Source organism: Mercenaria mercenaria, chromosome 3 (genome assembly GCF_021730395.1).
Source record: "Mercenaria mercenaria strain notata chromosome 3, MADL_Memer_1, whole genome shotgun sequence".
NCBI lineage: Eukaryota > Metazoa > Mollusca > Bivalvia > Venerida > Veneridae > Mercenaria > Mercenaria mercenaria.
The window spans coordinates 61,069,561-61,090,735 of record NC_069363.1 but is presented as its reverse complement, the minus strand read 5'-3'; the positions used below and the strand labels follow the sequence as shown (position 1 = coordinate 61,090,735).

Genomic DNA, 21,175 nt, shown 5'->3' with positions numbered 1-21,175 from the left:
CATAAAATGTAGCAAATTTTGTCAGAATGTACAAGTATAATAAAATACTGTAAATGCAGTGAAAAAAATATCAATTTTGAAAAAATAATCACTTCCTGGGTTTGTTTACATGACTGACCAATCAGAACGCACAGATGTTACCTTATTCCCAGATATACACTTACCTCATTCCCAGTAAGTTCCCTGTACTTTTTTGAATTGGTGGTCTCTGACCTTAACGCCCCTGGTATTTCAGATCACGCCATGGTGATAACCGATATGGATATTAAACCCCTCTATACTTTTTGTAAACCTAGAAAAATCTATAAATATAAAAAAAAAAAAAAAAAAAAAAAAAAAAAAAAAAAAAAACAACAACAACTGGGAAAATATCAAAAGTGACTGTTGTATAATACCATGGACAGATGAAGTCTGCACCAAGTATTGAAAACATTTGGAATATATTTAAGTCGAAAATACTTGCATCATTAGGTAAGAATGTACCCTCAAAAATGTCACGCTAAAAAAAGTCAGTACCTTCTGGAGCAATGTCTTCTTCCCAGGTACCTTGGATAGATAGAAACATTAAGAAACAACTTAAAAGGAAATATAGACTCTATACTAAAGGCAAAAATCAGGCAAATGGGATAAATATAGACCATTCTCAAAACACCTGAAAAAAGAAATGCGTCATGCAGAATGGAACCATATAAACAATGTTATTAAAGATGGGTTTGAAAAAAAAACACTCTTAACTTTTCTGGAGTTACATCAAGTCGAAGAAACAAGACAATGTAGGAGTAGCGCCACTAAAAAGACAAGGGAATTTATTTACAGACTCAGAATCAAAAGCAGACATATTGATAGATCAGTTCAAATCAGTTTTAACTGTAGAATCAGAAAAGGATATACTCACCCAAAGAAAAGATAAGAAATACCCTGACATCTCTCAACTGAAAATAGAACAAACAGGAGTTCAAAAATTATTAAGTAAAATTGACCCAAAGAAACCATTGGGCCAAATGGTATACCAAACATTGTACTAAAAATTGTGCAAAAGAACTAACACCAGCTCTTAGTGGAATTTTTCAATTATCAGCGGATACAGGAACATTACCTCAGGGTTGGCGAAATGCAAATATATCAGCAGTCTTCAAAAAAGGTGACCGTCATCAAGCAGAAAACTACCGTCCGGTAAGCTTAACACCAGTGTCGTGTAAATTACTCGAGCACATACTTTGTAAATTAATCCTGAGTCATCTAGAAAGAAATTACATCTTGACAAATCTAAATCATGGGTTTCGTTCTGGATATTCCACAGAAACACAACTTTTAGTCACTATGCAGGACCTAATAAAAAGCTTCGATCGTAACATACAAATGGACATAGCCATATTAGACTTCTCAAAGGCGTTCGACACAGTCCCACATAACAAACTTTTACACAAAATTGAATCATATGGAATCACTAGAAACATTCATAAATGGTTAGGATCATTCTTGAAGGAAAGAAAAATGAAGGTACTTGTAGAAGGAGAACATTCCAAAGAAGTAGATGTCTTATCAGGTGTTCCTCAAGGCACTGTGCTGGGACCATTAATGTTCTTATGTCACATAAATGACCTACCAGATGTAATAAAATCACAAGAACGTTTATTTGCAAACGATTGCTTACTGTATAGACAAATGAGAAACCAAAGTGATCATCAAATCCTACAGAACGACCTATCCAACCTAGAGAACTGGGCAAAAGATTGGGGAATGCGTTTTAATGCTAAAAAGTGCTATATACTAAGTGTAAATTCACGCTCTTCATTTTTCTATCAACTTGACGATACGATTCTGAAAGAGGTTGAAACAAACCCGTATCTAGGAATTACTATCTCAAATGACTTACAGCGGTGCACCCACATAAGAAACATCTCTAAGAAAGCAAACTTAACCCTTGGGTTCTTAAAAAGAAACTTGAAGCATGCTCTTAGGGATAGTAAAAGATTAGCATATGTTGTATTAATTAGGTCAACGCTCGAATACATATGCGGCTATTGTATGGGACCCTTATAAACAAAGTGATATTACTAATGTTGAAAAAATTCAACGACAAGCAGCTAGGTTTATTAAAAATGATTATAAATCTCGACACGATGGTTGTTGTAATATCTATAATAGCATTATGCGCGATATAATGGACGTCACGCTAACGTCATATCCTGTTTTGTAATTGCTATAATGTTTTGTATGATCATTCCTGATATGTACGTTAGCCAGAATACATGTATAAAACCTCTCCAGTCTTATTCACTATTATGAAGATATAAAAGTTGTGTAACTGAAATGCTTAAAGAACTTGGTTTACCACCTCTTCAAGACAGAAGGAAAGAAAAACGACTTATAATGCTATTTAAGATCGCTAGGGGTATGGTACCAGCAATCAATGCTGACGAGTTCCTTCAAAAAAAAATCCAGCTAAAAGGCAAATAAAAGAGAAAACATTTGACGATTTTAAAACCAGCAATATTGTGACCAAATTTCAAACAAATAACTGTCTGTGCTATAAAGTTGAATTTGCCAAAACTGAAGTATATAAAAATAGTTTCTTTTTAAAAACAATACCTGACTGGAACGCCCTTAATGACAATCAAAGTGTAGAGACACTAAACGGCTTTAAATGTGTCGTACAGAAAAGGGACTAAATTCCCTACGAACAAACCCGTAGTTAATGTGCCAGAATTGGACTTCTACTACGTATTTATACAGATACAGATACAGAATAAAGTAAAAATATTTTATCTATCTGCCTCACGCCTCTTGTGAGTATTATGGGCAGGGTGCACGCCGGGTATTAGTGAAGAATAAAAGTAAAACTGGAAAAAGTCTTCCAGACATAGTGAGACTATGGGACATAGCATTGTTAAAATGTTAGAAACAGTAATAGAGTAAAAGAAGGTTAAAAACAACTGCTATATTAAATACTGGATCAGGGCCACTGCCTGCTTGAGACTTCAAGATCAGGCAGAGTCGCAATATGCGGGGGTAACCTGTTCCACAGGATTGTGGTGTGAGGGAAGGAGAATTTAAAGAAGTCCGAGTTGACATGAAATTGTCGGAGACTGAGGGGTGCATCTGTCTGGTTAACCTGGTTGGGACTTCTAAGTAAGTTGGAAGCGTTTTAAGTGTAAGTTATCTGTACAATGCAATTACATTTTATAAAAAGGAATCGAGCGTTATTTGTCTTTCACATCACTCTTTTTTGTTTTTACCCCTTTAATGAATGGTTCGTGCAATTTATCTAAAAATCCCACAACCTGGGAGGGGACGCCCCAACCCCGTCAATGTCTCACGCCGCCCCAATGCCAGATTCCTCACGACGCGCCTGAGTTTAGTAATTACATGAACGATGCATGTCGCTGTATCTGTAGGCAATCAATTAAGCAGGAGATGCTCAACGTGATATTAATTCGAATATGCGACTGTCGGGCAACTTTTTGAATAACAACAACAACAACAAAAATTTAACGCAACAAAATCACTTATTTATTAGTAAAAAGGTATTCATTCACTATTCATATTACTATGTGTATATTCACCAGTTTTAATGATGTGAACGGAAGTAAACAAAATATTCTCTAAGTCATAAAATTGTCACAGAATTACAAGAAGCTTGAGCTTGCATATTGGTGGTGTTCGGATAACACCAGAGATCGGATGCTGTTATTGATATTCATAACTTTATCATGACATCACAGTACATTAGGGGTTTTAATTGACCAATCAGAGAGCAGCATTTTTGAGTACTGCCAGTTTCCACTTGGGTATAACGAAGTATATTTACAGTGAACATAATTATAGTGAATTTAAAAATAATTATCACACTATTTTAGAAATCAGATTAAGATTTTTCACTGCACGTGCCCCAGATGATGCTACAAACAACAGCAAGGGCGTAGGAGCTGGGGCGGCAGGGGCGGCATCTGCCGCCCCAATATTTCGAGAAGCGGCAAAATGCTGCACTCGTAAATTTTTGAAAAGGCTAGAAAATATAATTGAAAATAAATACAGCGGTCTTCCATTTATCATGAAGTGCATAGGCGACTGATATGTACACAGAATCTTGTCATATCGCTGACACCTTGCTAGATCACAGGGTATTGTACAAAAGTGATAATCCGCAACGACCAAGGTCGCTGTATTTTCACGCCCAGCAGACTCGGCAATACATTAATTAATGACGTATTTGATTGCTTACTGCCAAACTTGCAATTAATTAATTCTGCCAACAAAGGAAAATATCTTGAGTGAAACACAAACGCAAATCAGGATCTTTAGATGTCTTTACATAAAATATATTAAATTAAATATTTTTGACACTTAAACATATTGTTTGAAAATCAAAGGCACCAATCATAATGATTAAATTCAGCGCATAAAATGTAGAAAAATCCTCATAGATTTTACAGATCTAATTGAATTAACAAGTATTACAGCTTCTACATAAACATATAAAAGGCCAATAAGCCTCGCAATTTTGCATTTCCAAATCGATCATTTGGTAAAAAGAACCCTGAACCCTCAATGGTTCAAAGAAACAGTGAATTGCGTTTTACCTTTATAATGCCATTTAATGACTAAAATGCTATAAGGATTGGATTACCCCTTTAAGTCAGGGTATTGTGCTCGATCCCCTACTTAGACATTACTGGTTTTACCCTGGTAAGACATTATCCGTATCTAACATCGTTACGCCATTACAGTGTTTATAAACATAGTAAACTGTAAATAGGGGTGAAAACTGGAAAAAAACAACCGAGTATGTTCAACAGATACTGAGCAGTCCAAGAAGTCGACAGATTACACCATTTACTCTAGCTATATGCAAAATTTTCCCAGGGCCACCCCCGACCCCGTTCATAGGAGGGGGACACCCACTCCCGAACCCACCCCCTCCGCCGCCCCAATGCTCAAATCGTCTCTACGCCTCTGAACAAACCTTTGAAGTTTCATTGAAATATTATATCGATTTAAAGAGAATTCATATAGTTTTTTTTCCTTTCATAGATTTTTTCAAATTCACATATTGACGATATATGATAGGAAAATTTGTGCTGAAAACAATGAACAGATAAAAACAATGGGTCACCAGGCTTGTTTTGGTGGAAAATTGTTTTGAACTGTTGCTGAAACTGCTAGCGATTTTTCAACATGTTCATAATTTTCTGCTTTTTTATAAATATCAACAAAAATATAGACAGCACAATAAGATTTATTCTTTTTACAGATTTTATAATATACTTATTTGATATCAAAGTCATATTTGTAATACTATTTCATTACAATAATGGGTACAAATGAAAAAAAAATCTTGTTTCATATTCATTTTTGTGAACTTTTTTCAATGAAAAATATACATAGTAAAGAGTTGTTTTTTTTTAATTTTGAAAAAACTGCTTCATAGATATTTTTTCCTGTTTTTTCTTGTGTATAGATAATTGTATTGTGAACATAAAAATGGCCAAAAATGTATGGGTCACCAGGCTAAATTTTATGTTAAGACTGCTTGAATACAACACCTGTCCGGACGAAAAATGGCGTGAACCTGACCAAATTGATTATATCTGCTAGAAGTTAAAAATAAAGTTTAAAAAATTCTTAATCCTTTCTATAATTGAATACCAAATGACCTGAAAGGAGATACTGTCTTATCAATACAAAGTTAATTGTCTAACATTATATGAACAATACTGTTTTTGTACTAAAATGCGCTGTCAAAACACAGCCGCAAATGGCAATTTGCATGATACATGTCAGACATGATACATGTCAATACGACATAAACCAGTACCAACATTTGATTACTGATAAAACTTATTAAAATATGTTATTTTATTCAAGATTCTTCATATTAAGATTGTCTGTCACATGTTTCAACAAATGTTGACTTCACCTCAATTTTCCATAATTATGTAGTGTCGGCTGCGCAGAAAGATGCGCATAAAAAACTGTAGGAATTCCCTTTAAAACCTTTATTTTAGTTAAAAGTTTGAGATTTCACACAGGGTGTCTATGATAAAGTCTGAGTAAAATGTAATCACTACCCAAGTGAAATAAGTATCATTCCGCAATGTTTTGGACATGTTGAAATTTTGAATAATGTCAATAGTTTGTAAATCAGGCAACAAAGCTTTTAATCTTATATTTGATGACGCCGGCCATTGAGTAAACCAATTATAGGGTTTGCGACAGCATGGATACAGAACCAGACTGCATGCATCCGGCAGTTTGGTTCGGCTCCTGCTGTTGGCTATCTAGATTCATCCAACTAAAGCTTTAAAAGCGAACAGCATGGAGCCTGACCAGACTGCGCGGATGTTGCATTTGGTAAATCTGCCTGCTAATTTAAAGTATTGAAAATATATGCTGATAATATTGATATTTTTAATCAAACTGATGAGAAAATCTATGAAAAATCAGATGTGAAGGTTTGAATTTTCCTTGCTGTTGTGCTATCCTAGAGAATAATGACACACCTCACAAACTGTAAATTTTCTTGGAAAATAGTTTATTAGGACTTAACAGCTTGCCTTACAGGCAATTGAGAATGTTTTTGTTTTTTTGCTTGCCTGGACACAATTTGCAGATCTTATTGTTGAACCCTGCTAATATTGTTCAAATTATGCTGATTTGTTAGAAACCATGGTCTCTTGACCTAAAAATTTCAAATAACATAATCACGATCAATAATATTGTCATCTTGATTTTGAAATAATATCGCACAAATGTTTCATGGGAGACCTTCTACCTAGATTGTTAAGATTATTTGGATTTATCCAAACCTGTGGCCACAAGAGGGGTGACCCTTTGTTCCTTCAAAAGGGAGATATAAAAACGAGCTGAGTCCATCCATCACACTTTGTGTCTGGTCATTTGAGAGATAATAATGAAACTTATTGCATGCAAGACGACACAGACCCCTAGCTCAAAGGTCAAAGTCACACTGAGGGTCTAGTTTGTGTTTGGTCCATAATGGTGCAAAATGTCCAGTTATTTTGAAAAAAAAATGTCACAAATGTTCCCATAATGTGAGGACTTGTTACACTCAAGACTGGACTTTGACCCATTACCAATATTGTACATAATATTATGATTTGTCAAAAACTTGGCCACTACAGCTTAAAATAGAAAATTGAAACAATATCTAAACCCACGTTCAGATTTTAAAATTATTTCACAGAAATGCTTCTTGGGTAACTGTCCACCAATTTATGAAGATTTTTGAAGGATCATAGCCCACCAGAGCTGAAAATAGAAAAAATATTAAAACACTATATCCTCATTAATGTCTAGTCATTTTTATGCCCCCGAAGGGAGGCATATTAGTTTTCAACTGTCCTTCCGTTCGTTAGTTAGTTCGTTTGTCACAACGTTAACTTTTTGCATGAAGGCACTTTACTCTTGAACCACTGCACCCAGGACCTTCAAACTTCACATGCTGATAGTACTTATTGAGTACACCACCCCTACTGACTTTTGGATCAAAGGTCAAGGTCACAGGGGCCAACGTTAACTTTTTGCATGAAGGTACTTTACTCGCAAACCCCTACTACTGACTTTGGGGTCACTAGGTCAAAGGTGAAGGTCACAGGGACCAACTTTAACTTTTTGCATGAAGGCACTTTACTCGCGAACCACTGCACCCAGGACCTTTAACCTTTACATGCTGATAGTACTTATTGAGTACACCATTCCTACTAACTTTTGGGTCACCAGGTCAAAGGTCAAGGTCACATGGGCCAACGTTAACATTTTGCATGAAGGCACTTTACTCGCGAACCACTTCACCCAGGACCTTCAAACTTCACATGCTGATAGTACTTACTAGTACACCATCTCTACTGACTTTGGGGTCACCAGGTCAAAGGTCAAGGTCACAGGGGCCAACGTTATCTTTTTGCATGAAGGCACTTTACTCTCGAACCACTGCACCCAGGACCTTCAAACTTCACATGCTGCTAGTACTTATTGAGTACACCATCTCTACTGACTTTAGGGTCACCAGGTCAAAGGTCAAGGTCACAGGGGCCAACGTTAACTTTTTGCATGAAGGCACTTTACTCACGAACCACTTCACACAGGACCTTCAAACTTCACATGCTGATAGTACTTAATGAGTACACCACCCCTAATGACTAAAGGTCAAGGTCACAGGGGCCAATGTTAACTTTTTTCATGAAGGCACTTTACTCGCGAACCACTGCACCCAGGACCTTCAAACTTCACATGCTGATAGTACTTACTGAGTACACCACCCCTACTGACTTTGGGGTCACCAGGTCAAAGGTCACCAGGTCAAGGTGCTGCGGGGGCATTTGCCACCATTAGTGACAGCTCTTGTTTAAAATAATTTCACGGACATGTTCCCAGGGTGGCCGACTACCACTGTAACTGTCCTAAAGCCATTATAAGTTTAGATAAACATAGTTGTTGATTGTGGAAGGTGGAGAGGAGAGGGTGAGCTACTTTTCCCTATGTAACCCAACATTTAGAGAACTTTGAAAATTATCTGCTCTAAATCTGCAGGCCAGTTTTCAAGTTGTTCAGTTTTTTGGCAGAAATGATTCTTGGATGACTGTCGACCAAAAATGTTACTTATGATATCTGAGCTATGAAACTCAAGGGATTGTTGTAGAGCAATCATATTTCTATTAATACAGAAATGTATCTTGTAGGACAATAGTCTTTTAAGTTCATCAAGTAATTTTGTTTTTTCAGAAACACGGCTGCTAGAACTAAAACAACAAAGAAAACTCTTCAAAGGTTTTCTTCTTTTTAAAAACTGGTTGAATTTTTAAAAATTTCATGGAAATGAACCATAGTTGCTAATGAAGCCACCTTGATGTGTCAAAAATGCAGCTGCTAGGGTACAGGGCTTGTTTTCTTATTATAATTAATATATCACTGTTACTTTCTCAGTGACTTGCCTTTGGTCAGTACTTTCTGGATTTATTGCACATAAGGCATTTCATGTTGTCAGTAGAATCTACTTCTAGATAGACCCTGTCGTTTTAAAGTTGACCTTGAGACTCAAAACAACGTACTATCTTTACTATAGTGGGCTTACGTGTTTTACAAACAGCTCTACTGGGTAGTTTTATTAGTGTTGATCAGGTACAGTATTTTATATTTTACAGGTAATAGAACATTCTAGGCAACATGGATCCAGCACTTCTGAAAGAAAGGGCAAAGTTTATGAACAGAGCTCTTGCACAGCCCACAGTCGAGAAAAGAAAATCCAAATCAAGTCATGATAATGATAAGGCAAAGAAAGCAAAGATTACTTCGTCTAGACCAAAAGAACCAAAGTCAAGCAACGCTTCATTTGACTATAAAACAGCTCAGGGAAGCTCTCAGTTGAAGTTTGGAATTCTTGCTAAAATTGTGAACTTTATGAAAAAAAGGCACCAAGATAATGATTCTTATCCTTTGAACATTGACGAAATTTTGGACGAGACAAATCAGTTAGATGTTGGAAATAAAAACAAACATTGGTTAGTGACAGAAGCTTTGCCAAATAATCAGAAGATTCAGGTTTGTAAAGTTTCATAATTTATATTGAATAACATGGAAAATACTGAAGTTTGATGCTTAAAAGTTAAATAGGGATGGCACCTAAAAATGTTGCATCTGATATTACTTTGTGTTGAAAACTTGATTGTGGAGTTCCTTAGTTTTTTTTCCCATGATATAGCTTTTGGACTTCTCGGAAAAATTTGGTCCTGTACGGGAAATTGAATCCAGTGAAAGATAACTCTTCAAGGACTATCTTATCTGGACATAGAAGTGGATGTCTGCTTCAAGACATGTTGGTTATCATTCAAACAAAAAGCTTAATGAGCCGCGCTATGGGAAAACCAACATAGTGGCTTTGCGACCAGCATGGATCCAGATCAGCCTGCGCATCCGCACAGTCTGGTCAGGATCCATGCTGGTCGCTAACAGTTCCTCTAATTACTATAGGCTTTAAAAGCGAACAGCATGGATCCTGACCAGACTGCGTGGATGCGCAGGCTGGTCTGGATCCATGCTGGTCGCAAAGCCACTATGTTAGTTTTCCCATGGCACGGCTCAAATATTATCTATGAATTTCAAACAAATTAATTCATGTCTTATTATGTGTATAAATGTTATTTAATACTCCTGATACTTAATGTATTGTATGGTAACAGGAAAGATAGTGTCATTCCTAATAAATGATGTTTATAGACTAAATGAATTTTTATGACCTCTAATCCAGTGATAATATTAATTTTTGAAATTAATGCAGTGTTCATCATGTACCAGTATTTGTTTTAATAGCTTACATTAAATAGATGACAGTGACCTGTTTTGTCATATTTTAGATTATACAGGAAGATGGAGAGACAAAGTACAAATATAAACCAACATATGAACTGAAAGATCGTAAAGCTTTCCTCAATCTACTGAAGCGCTGTGACTTACATGGTGATGGCGGCTTACTGCTAGATGATATTGAAGAAAGTTTACCCCATTGTCAACAGGCTTTAAAAAAATTAGGTATGCTGATCGCAGGTTTACTTTATTTTTGTACTCTCCCTCACCCCCAACCAACTCTCCAATGTTTGTGGTAGGTAGGTCAGTCAGTTAACCATATAATTTCTGATCAGTAGCTAAATGCTTGGATCTTCAATGGACAAACTTCATAGGGTGATCGCCTCTGGTCAGTAAATGACCTCTTTTTTTCAGGGTCAAAGGTCAAGGTTACAGTGACTTTATCACTGAAAACGTTTTGGATCAATAGCTGGAGAACACTTAGGCCTACAGCCTTTGAACTTTATAGGCTATGGTTATAGATGACTTTTATTTTAAGTTTTATATTGCGTGCTACTAACTATGAAAGCTATATCCCAGTAACAGCTGTATGTATTGGATTGCAACTCCACACAAAATGTTCTTCTCATCTCGTTTTACTTTGCATAACCAAGTTAAATAACTATTGACTAAGATCATTAGGTTTTTTTTGCCATTTTTTTATTAGAAAAATTTGGTCAAAGTTTTGCATACAACTAACTATCAACCTGTATCTCAGTAACAACTGCATAATATAATATTTGATTGATACATCGCCCATCATATCCTTCTCATCAAACATAACTTACATATCCAAGTTAGAGAACTCTTGGTTGAAATTAATTCAAATTATGACCCTTTTTTGGCTTAGAAAATTTGGTTTAAACTTTTCATGCGAGTTCTTTTCATTTTCAGAATAAGAGTTTTATTTGTGATAAATTGTAAAGGAAAAAATAGCTCAGTTAAATTAGTCTTGCCAAGTTATGGCCTTGAGTGCGCAGTTTTATGGCTGCCTCTTGTTTATCCAAGGATTTTATGTGCAGTGTTAAGAGAGGTTGTAACAGCGTGTATGTTTAGCAACTGCAATAACAAAAAACTTATTCTTTTACTTACGTTACAGGTGACAGTATATTGTATATTACACGTCCCAATGACAAGAAGAAGATCTTGTACTACAATGACAAATACTGCCAGTTCAATGTGGATGAAGACTTTACAAAATTATGGAGAGGTAATTTTCTACGGCCATAGTATTCACAATAAAAGTGACATCTTTTTGTGACCCCAAAATTGAGGACTTGTCTGTAGTCTGTCCATTCATCCATATGAATTTCTGTAGTACATATCTTAAAAAGTATTTGACCTAGAGTCATCAAGCCTTGTATGATTGTTAATCATCATGCGAAGTTTTGCACCTTGGGTTTTGTTTGGGATTTTACTCATCCAAACCAGAGTTATGGCCCTTGACTTACTCAATTTATGCAGTTTATAGGAATGTTGTTCAGCACGTGAAGTTGTGCACCTGTGGTTTTATTTGCAATTTTACCTCTCCTTCCTACCCACTCCTCCCCAAACAACAACAAAAAAAATGGAAAAATTACTTTTTCAGTTTCTTTAACCTTTGGCCTGCTGGCGGCAAGTGATTCTGTCTTTGCGACCAGTGCAGACCAAGATCAGCCTGCACATCCATGCAGGCTGGTCATGATCTGCACTGTTCGCTATTCAGTCAGTAAATTTTCAGTGAAACACCCATTCGAATTATAAATGGCATTGCCCAAATTGAATGATGGACCAGTCCATTTTAGAAATTTAGCAGGCTAAAGGTTAATCTTGTGTTTATTGATGATATTTTGAAGTATCCATACCATTACCTCCCTTACCTCCAACCCATACCCCTGATGACTTGTACTACCAACCCAAGGTTATGTAGAAGTTTACTAATGACTTGCACTGTCAACAAGTAACAGTGACAGGAAGTGGGGACACAAATTTCAGATGGTCACACACCTAGGCATATAAATAAATCAGAAATAAATGTAATTGATTATGCACAACAGAATGACTGTACTTTTTATGCCTCGCTACAAAGCAGAGAGAGGGGGTATATTGTTTTGCTCATTGTCAGTTTGTTTATCCATCACTAAGTTGGTAGACCATTTGGTTTATAAACTGTTACCAAAGAACGTTTAGTCACACAATGGTCCGACCTCAGAGGATCATTGCCTGTGGTCAGTAGATGACCACTATTATTTTTGGAGGTCAGTAAGACAAAGGTCAAGGTCACATTGACATTGCAACTGAAAACAGTTTCTGCACAATAAAGAATACTTTGGTCTACATTTGTCAGACTTCATAGATTTATTGCCTGTGGTCAATAGATGAATCCTGTAGTTTTCAGGGTCAGTAGGTCAAAGGTCAAGGTCATACTGACCAAAAGACTAAAATGGTTTCCACTCCATAACTAAAGATAGCTTTGGCCTAGACTCGTCAAATTTCATAGAATGATTGCCTGTGGTCAGTAGATGACATTTTATTGTTTTGTATTTCATTATGTCAAAGGTCAAGGTCACAGTGACCTCAAAACTGCCAACGGTTTCTGCTCAGTAACTTTAGAACCCTTTGATAAGATGATTGCCCTTCGTCAGCAGATAACATTTCCTGTGATAGGGTCAGTTGGTTAAGGGCATGTTCATAGTGGTCTTTGGACTGAAAATGGGACAGACTATCATGTGGGGCATACATGTTTTACAAACCTCATGTTTATTCTTTATACCTAATTATTCTAATTAGTTAGGGAGATAGCACCATAAAATGGCAGTTACTCTTATTTTTGTTGACATAAAATATTGTGTAAAGTCAGTGTATATTTATGCTGTAAACTCATGTAATTTGAATGCCTATTATTTCTAAACTGACACCTTAATCTTTTCCCAAACATGTCACAAGGAATCAGTGAGCTAATAGTACAGGTGTGTGGTTAAGTGTTCGTCAGCACAGTTTCACTGTTACCACACTAGAGGTCAAAGTGTTGGCCCTGTCTTCATGAACCCCTCCAAGTTTTCGAACCAGTTCATAATTTGGTCGTCTGGAGTTAAAAACTAGGTCAGTAGGAAAATCATATTCATTGCTGGTTTGTCGGTCTGTCTTCCAGCAGACCACTTGGTTTCTGTTCAATGAGTAGGGATTGCTTGGTCTCACATTGGTCAAACTTCATAGTAGGATTGCCTGCAGTAAGTAGATGACCCCTACATTTTGGGGTAGGTCACGGGTCAGTTCTAAGTGACCTCAGCATTGGAAATGGTTTCTGCAAAGTAACTAAAGAACACTTTGGCCTATAGTCATCAAACTTTATAGGATTGTTGTGTGTGGTCAGTAGATCTACAGTTGTTAAGCTTTATAGGATGAATGTCTGTGGTCAGTAGAAGATCCCTTTTGTTTTGGGGGTCAGTAGGTCAAAAGTCAAGGTTACAGTGACCAGGAGATTGAAAACTGTGTCTGCGGATGGTCAAAATGTATGTTACATGTTTATCTTGCAAGTGTGTCTGCAGAAGGGCACGGCATATATTACACGATTATCTTGCAGGTGTGTCTGTAGAAGGGCATGGCATATATTACATGTTTATCTTGCAGGTGTGTCTGCAGAAGGGCATGGCATATATTACATGTTTATCTTGCAGGTGTGTCTGCAGAAGGGCATGGCATATATTACATGTTTATCTTGCAGGTGTGTCTGCAGAAGGGCATGGCATATATTACATGTTTATCTTGCAGGTGTGTCTGCAGAAGGGCATGGCATATATCACATGTTTATCTTGCAGGTGTGTCTATAGAAGGGCATGGCATATATTACATGTTTACTAGTATCTTGCAGGTCTGTCTGTAGAAGGACTGGATATATACTTGTATTTCATTTATCTTGCACGTGTTTATACTGAAGGACACAGTTTATATGTAATATGTTCATCTTCCACATTTTTAGCTCACCTGAGCCAAAGGCTCATGGTATGAGCTCTTGACTATTGTCGTGTCATGTCTTGGTCCGTCTCTTGAACATTTTCTAAAAAATCTTCTTCTGAACCACTGGGCAGAATTACACCAAACTTCACAGGAATGATCCTTGGGTGGCCCCCTTTCAAAATTATTTCAAAGAATTGAATTCCATGCAGAACTCTGGTTGCCATGGCAACCAAAAGGAAAAACTTTGAAAATCTTCTTGTCCAAAACCGCAAGGCATAGAGCCTTGATATTTGGCATGTGACATTATCTAATGGTCCTCTATGAAGATTGTTCAAATTGTGCACCTGGGATGAAAAGAGGCCCTGCCCTGGGAGGTCTCAAGTTTTACATAGACTTATATAGGAAAAAACTTTAAAAATCTTCTTGCCTGAAACTGCAAGGCCTAGGCTTTTGATATTTGTTAAGTTTCATTGCCTTGTAGTCCTCTACCAAAATTGTTCAAATTATGCCCCTGGGGTGAAAAGAGGCCCTGCCCTCCTGCCCTGGGGGTCACAAATTTAACATAGACTTACATAGGGAAAAAAATTAAAATCGTCTTTTCTGAAAGTTCAAGGCCTAGGCCTTTGATATTTGGTATGTAGCATTGCCTAGTGGATCTCTAACAAGACTGTTCAAATTATGCCCCTCTGGGGTGAAAAGAGGCCCCGCCCTGGGGGTCACTTGTTATATGAGTTATATAGGAATAAATACTTCAAAAATTATCAGATCATATTTCCTAGACTGTTTAATTATAATTACCAGATGACCCCAAGTGATTAGGAGTCACTTGGCTGTGACCTTGACCTACTGACCTACTTTCTTGTTTTTTAAGATACAGCCTTGAAATTTGGATGACATGTACAATCTTAAAACTGACTTTCAGTGACCATGAATGTGACCTACTGACCTACTTTCTAATATTTTAGGGTCAGTTTGCCATTTGAAACATTTGGCTCATATTACTCAGGTGAGCGATTCAGGGTCATCATGACCCTCTTGTTATGTTGAAGGGCAGGATGTATAGTACATGACTATCTTGCAGGTGTATCTGTTGAAGGGCAGGATGAAAGGAAAATTGAAGAATATCTAGAAAAACAGGGAATTACATCCATGCAGGTGAGTGCCTCAGTTCACTAATTAAACTATATTTTTGTTAAAGACATCAAAAGTTTTACTGTTTTTTTGCTATTCACTTAATAAACAATGATTACCACAATGCTTTTTATTTTGACTTTGTTGAGAGTATGATCAGATACTGTTATTGGATCTCAACGATGCAATGGAAGTGTTCTAAAGTGATTGAACCGGTGCTGGTTGTATTCTTGTGCTCAGCATAAATGTTTACTCTATACAGTAAGCTTCTCTTTATTACAAAAATGGTTGTAATAAAGAACAATTTGAAATGTCCTGATTGAGCCATTCTTTGTCCCATCTAAATTCAAATGATTATAGCGGTCATGGATGTTGCAAATTATCGGACATAAGAAATACATTTTGTGTCCCAATTAAAAATAAGGAGTTCATTTTAACTGGAGATTACTATATACCTTTTTTTGCCTTGGGGAGATTTATATATGGAATAAAGTTTATTCAAGTTTTAATGTTTGTATATCAACTTGACAAGTCTACAACTAAAATCAAAACTCTGAAGAAAACTGCTAGTGAAATTGAAATAGAAAGATTGTCTAAAACTAAATAAGGGTCAAGTAGTCTTTAGATAATGTTTCTGAGACAAAATTTATGGCCATAAAAGATATTTTAAATATGACATGGACTTATCTTTCTGCAAGAGTTGTAGACCTCTTTCTGATCGTAGTACATTATAACTGTATTTAATATGTTGCTTGCAGGATGTTGGAATTAAAGCAGCACCAGTGCAGAAGAGAAAGAAGAAAGGTGGTAAAAGGTCATTCAAGAAACACAACGAACATTTAGCAGGCGTTTTACAAGACTACGGTGAATTTAAAGCCAGCAAAACCAGCTGATCTTGTGACTAAGTCTCCATACACAGTGTGGGAGACATTTAATTTATCATGCCTGACATGAAAAAAAGTCCAGGCTGCTTCTACAAACTCATGTTGGATTTCAAGCAGTCTTAGAAAGGATCTCTCCTAAGCCTTGTTTGGCATATTCCTGGCGTTTTTAACTTGTCTTGATTATTTCTTCAAAGGTTCTAGTTGGGGTTTAAACTAAACTTTATAGGAGGGATAAGTTCAGAGCCGAGATTTGCATACTGACGTCAGGTGCAAGTTTAATCAATATTGGCAGAGTAATGGCTCTTTATTTTATTAGCTCTGGGTGATTATTAGCTATTGTGATCGCTCACCGTCCGGCGTCCGTCCGTCCACACTTTACTTTAAACAACATCTCCTCCTAAACCACCAGGCCAATTTTGATGAAACTTCACAGTCCAAAACCACAGGTCATGGGGTTTTATATTTGGTCTGTAGCATCATCTAGTGGTCCTCAACCAAGATTGTTCAAATTATCCCCCTAGGGTCAAATATGGCCCCGCCCTGGGGGTCACATGGCTTACATAGACATATAGGGAAAATTTAAAAATCTTCTTATCCAAAACCACAGGTCCTAGGACTTTGATATTTGGTATGTAGCATCATCTAGTGGTCCTTTACCAAGATTGTTCAAATTATCCCACTAGGGTCAAATATGGCCCCACCCCGGGGGTCACATGGTTTATAAAGACTTGTATAGGAAAAAACTTCAAAACCACAGGGCCTAGGGCTTTGATATTTGGTATGTAGCATCATCTAGTGGTCCTCTACCAAGTTTGTTCAAATTATCCCCCTGGGGTCAAATATGGCTCTGCCTTGGGGTTCACATGGTTTATATAGACTTACATAGGTAAAAACTTTGAAAATCTTCTTGTCCAAAACCACAGGATCTAGGGTTTTGATATTTGGTATGTAGCATCATGTAATGGTCCTCTACCAAGTTTGTTCAAATTATTCCCCTGGGGTCAAATATGGCCCCGCCCTGGGGGCACATGGTTTAAATATAGACTTGTACAGGGAAAAATCTTTAAAAATTTTTTTGTCTTAAACCATAAGGGCCAGAGCTTAGATATTTAGTATGTGTTATGCTCTAGTGGTTCTCTACCAAGATTGTTCAAATCATGACCCAGGGGGTCAGAATAGGCCACGCCCGGGTGGTCCCTTGTTTTACATAGACTTTTTAGCTAACCTGAGCACAAAGTGCTCATGGTGAGGTATTGTGATCACGCTGTGTCCGTCGTCTGTTCGTCAAGTCGTACATCGTCAACAATTATGTTTAAACGACATCTCCTCCAAAACCACTGAATGGATTTTGATGAAACTTGGCCTGGATGTTCCTTGAGAGTTCCTCTTCCAAAGTTGGTCAAACGGTTCCGCTTGGTTGCACATAGGGCCGCCAGAACTAAAAATAGAAAAATCTTCAAACGACATCTCTTCCTAAACCAATGGTCCGACTTTGAAATAATTTTACACAAATGGTCCTTCTGTCACCCTCTAGCAAGATTGTTCAAATTATACTGATTCGTAAAAAAACATGGCCGCCAGGTGGCGTGGTCACTTTTCCCTATATGTATATAGTGGAAATTAAAAAAATCTTCTTGTGTGAAACTGCTGGCCCAATTTTAAAATAATTTCACACAAATGGTCCTTGTATGACCCTCAACCAAGATTGTTCAAATTATTTTGATTCATTAAAAATTATTGCCGCCAGAGGGCTTGGCCACTTTTCACTATATGTATATAGCTGAAACATTAAAAATCTTCTTGTGTGAAACTGCTGGCCCAATTTTAAAATAATTTTACACAAATGGTCCTTATTTGACCCTCTACAAAGATTGTTCAAATTATTCGGATTCGTCAAAAAACATGGCTGCCAGGGGGTGTGGTCACTTTTCCCTATATGTATATAGTGGAAATTAAAAAAAAATCTTCTTGTGTGAAACTGCTGGCCTGATTTTAAAATAACTTTGCACAAATGGTCCTTGTGTGACCCTCTACCAAGATTGTTCATATTATTCCGATTCGTTAAAAAACATGGTGGCCAGTGGGCGTGGTCACTTTTCATCAACAATTTCTTTAAACAACATCTCCTCCAAAACCACTGAATGGATTTTGATGAAACTTTACACAAACATTTGGTTCAATTATTAACATGTAGGGTCTTGTTCATAGTACATCACTTTAAAAATCTTTTTCTCTTGAGCTTTGATATTTGGTGTGATATAAGGGTTTAATCTCTACCATAATTGACCAAATTATTGCCCTAAGGTCAAAAATGGCCACGCCCCTGTATGTGACATGTACTTACTATAGGCTTGAAAATCTTCTTCTCTGAATCAATAATAGCTAGAGCCTTGATATTTGGCGTATGATATCAGAGTTGTACTGTCTAACTATTGCCCTAGGTTAAAGAATGTGTGTGATGGCTAACATAGAAGTAACCTATCAATACTTGTACCATTACGTTATACAAACACACTTAAAGCCTTATACACAGGTGAGCACTTTAGGGTCAATGACCCTCTTGTTTGTTTTTGAAGCAGTGGCAAAGAAATTTGGACCACAAGCATAATGTTTGATACAGATTTCAATATTCATCTTGGATTGTCCTTGTCATGACCTACTGACCTACTTTCTTGTTTTTAGGTGCGTATGATACAATTGGACCACAGTTTAAAGATGTTTGATAACTAGATTTCAATACTTTTACATTTTTTCAAACACCTAGCCTTATACCAACCACCCTTTCTTGTTTTTGAACAGCAGAAATTGGACACAGCAAAGAAAATTTCAACCCACCACTTTAAATTGTTAAACAGATTTCAGTAATTATCTTGAATAATCTTTACCATGACCTACTCACCTAGTTTTTTTTAGTGAAGCTTAAGCAAAGAAATTTGTTTAAGCAAGCAACTAAACTCAGGTGAGCGATATAGGGCCATCATGGCCCTCTTGTTTTTGTTTTTGAAGCTTTAGCAATGAAATTTGTTCAAGCAAGCAATTATACTCAGGTGAATGATATAGGGCCATCATGGCCCTCTTGTTTGTATATTAACACTGATTAATAAAACATTCTTTTAAGTTAGGTTTTTACATGTTTTATGCTAGAATAGCGATAACACGTTTTCTGTTATAGCATCTGCAGAATTTCTAACAGGCTTGGTCAAACAACCAGTCCCCCAGGATTCTGTGTGTGTTATAACGTAAAAAAATGTGTTATCCCAACATTCACATACTTACCTTGTTAAAAAAAAAAAAAGCAGTAAAATATTTTTTGTACATTTTAACATGACCTAGTCATATATTGTTCCTATTCCAACCCTAAGAATTTTTGAAAGTGATTTATAACACATTGTTTTACATTTGCAGGGAATTTAATAAGAAAATACCTTGTTATGGTAGACTTGTAAAGATTTCACTGAAGTATGAATTTTAATCAAGTGTGTCAGCCATTCCATAGTTGAATGTTAACTAGCATGTGCAATAGATATTAAGAAGTATAGTTTCTTCCTAATGACACCTCAGTATTTTTACTGTATTTGAAGAAACTGAAAAAAAATCTGCTATGTGCAACTTAATAGCTTTTGAAATAAAAGACATTTGAAGTAATACTGTCTCACTTTGTGTATCAAAATACAACAGAACTCAAAGTTCTAGATATATGAATGTAATAAAAGAACTTGAAAAGTTTTATTCATTTTTCTCCATTTATAGCTTGGTCACATCCTTATTAAATTTAATCACAGAATACATCACATGGATGACTGTGAGGTCTATGTTAATTGACACTTGTAGTTGAATATCATTTATTTTCATCTGTTTTAACTTGTAGATCTTAATGAATAAAAGAATGACATCTTTTTTAGAAGCTGTGTCAGTTTCCTTCAAACCATGAAAATCACATGTTAGTTGTAGACAATTGCGCCCACCCCCACCCCATCTCTGGTTATCACACAGTTGAATATTCTAGGTAAAACACAGGAAAAGACCGGTCTCTCAGGGTTCACCAGGATATACACAAATAGCTAGAGTTATTCAGAGATCCAAGCGATTCAAACAGGAAATACAAGGAAACCTTCTGGGCACGACAAATTACTTGAGTGAACCTCGATGCTAGAACTTGCAATCACTGTTAAAGGCCTAGTTCATTGTTCAGTGCTTCATTTCTGCAGTATAAAATATATATATAGCTCAACTTTCTCAAACAGAGGTCTGTTGAAAGTTGATTATGATCTGACAGCAAGGATGTTCAAATATTGATTGGAATTTTTTCTTGGCAAAGAAGCACAGACAACAGTTACTGTTACATTAGTTGCATGATTCGAAACAGTATTCAAGTTTCTCCACGCTAAGTACCCTAAGGCTTGGTGACCCACTGTGGCTGAAGCAGTATACATATACTGATCATTCTTAGCTCGACTATACGAAGTATAAGGAGAGCTATCCTACTCGCCCCGGCGTCAGCGTCTTTCCGCGTCCCCACCTTGGTTCAAGTTTTGGTGCATTTTCTCTTTTTTCAACTTATCTCTGTAATTACTTGATGGATTTGATTCAAACTTGAAATACTTATTCCTCATCATCATCCACATCATCTGACATAAGGACCATAACTCTGGCACCAATATTTCTTGAATTATCCCCCCTTTTCACTTAGATTTTCAGGTTAAAGTTTTGATGCACTTTCACTCTATCTCTGTTATAACTGAATGGATTTGATTCAAACTTAAAATAGTTGTTCAACATCTTCACCCACATCATATGACACATATTGAATTGAAACTTCACATGTGTCTTTAGGGTTATAAAACTAGTTGATAGCATCAAGT

The 21,175-nt window shown here is 36.6% G+C and overlaps 1 protein-coding gene across 1 annotated transcript; it reads left to right on the top strand.

The window, feature by feature from the left end:
- The first annotated feature begins 3,401 nt into the window (after positions 1–3,401).
- On the top strand, positions 3,402–16,506 carry LOC123524579 (general transcription factor IIE subunit 2-like). Its single transcript, XM_045302874.2, has 6 exons — positions 3,402–3,527; positions 9,165–9,561; positions 10,374–10,548; positions 11,462–11,572; positions 15,380–15,453; positions 16,188–16,506. Exons 2-6 carry the CDS (start codon positions 9,187–9,189, stop codon positions 16,320–16,322), a joined length of 870 nt encoding a protein of 289 aa, XP_045158809.2. The 5' UTR covers positions 3,402–3,527; positions 9,165–9,186; the 3' UTR covers positions 16,323–16,506.
- Positions 16,507–21,175: the final 4,669 nt, after the last annotated feature.

Coding starts and splice junctions, on each gene's coding strand:
- LOC123524579 (XM_045302874.2), top strand. CDS start 9,187: ATGGATCCAGCACTTCTGAAAGAAAGGGCAAAGTTTATGAACAGAGCT. Junction 9,562..10,373: donor CAAATAATCAGAAGATTCAG/GTTTGTAAAGTT, acceptor GTCATATTTTAG/ATTATACAGGAAGATGGAGA. Junction 10,549..11,461: donor ACAGGCTTTAAAAAAATTAG/GTATGCTGATCG, acceptor CTTACGTTACAG/GTGACAGTATATTGTATATT.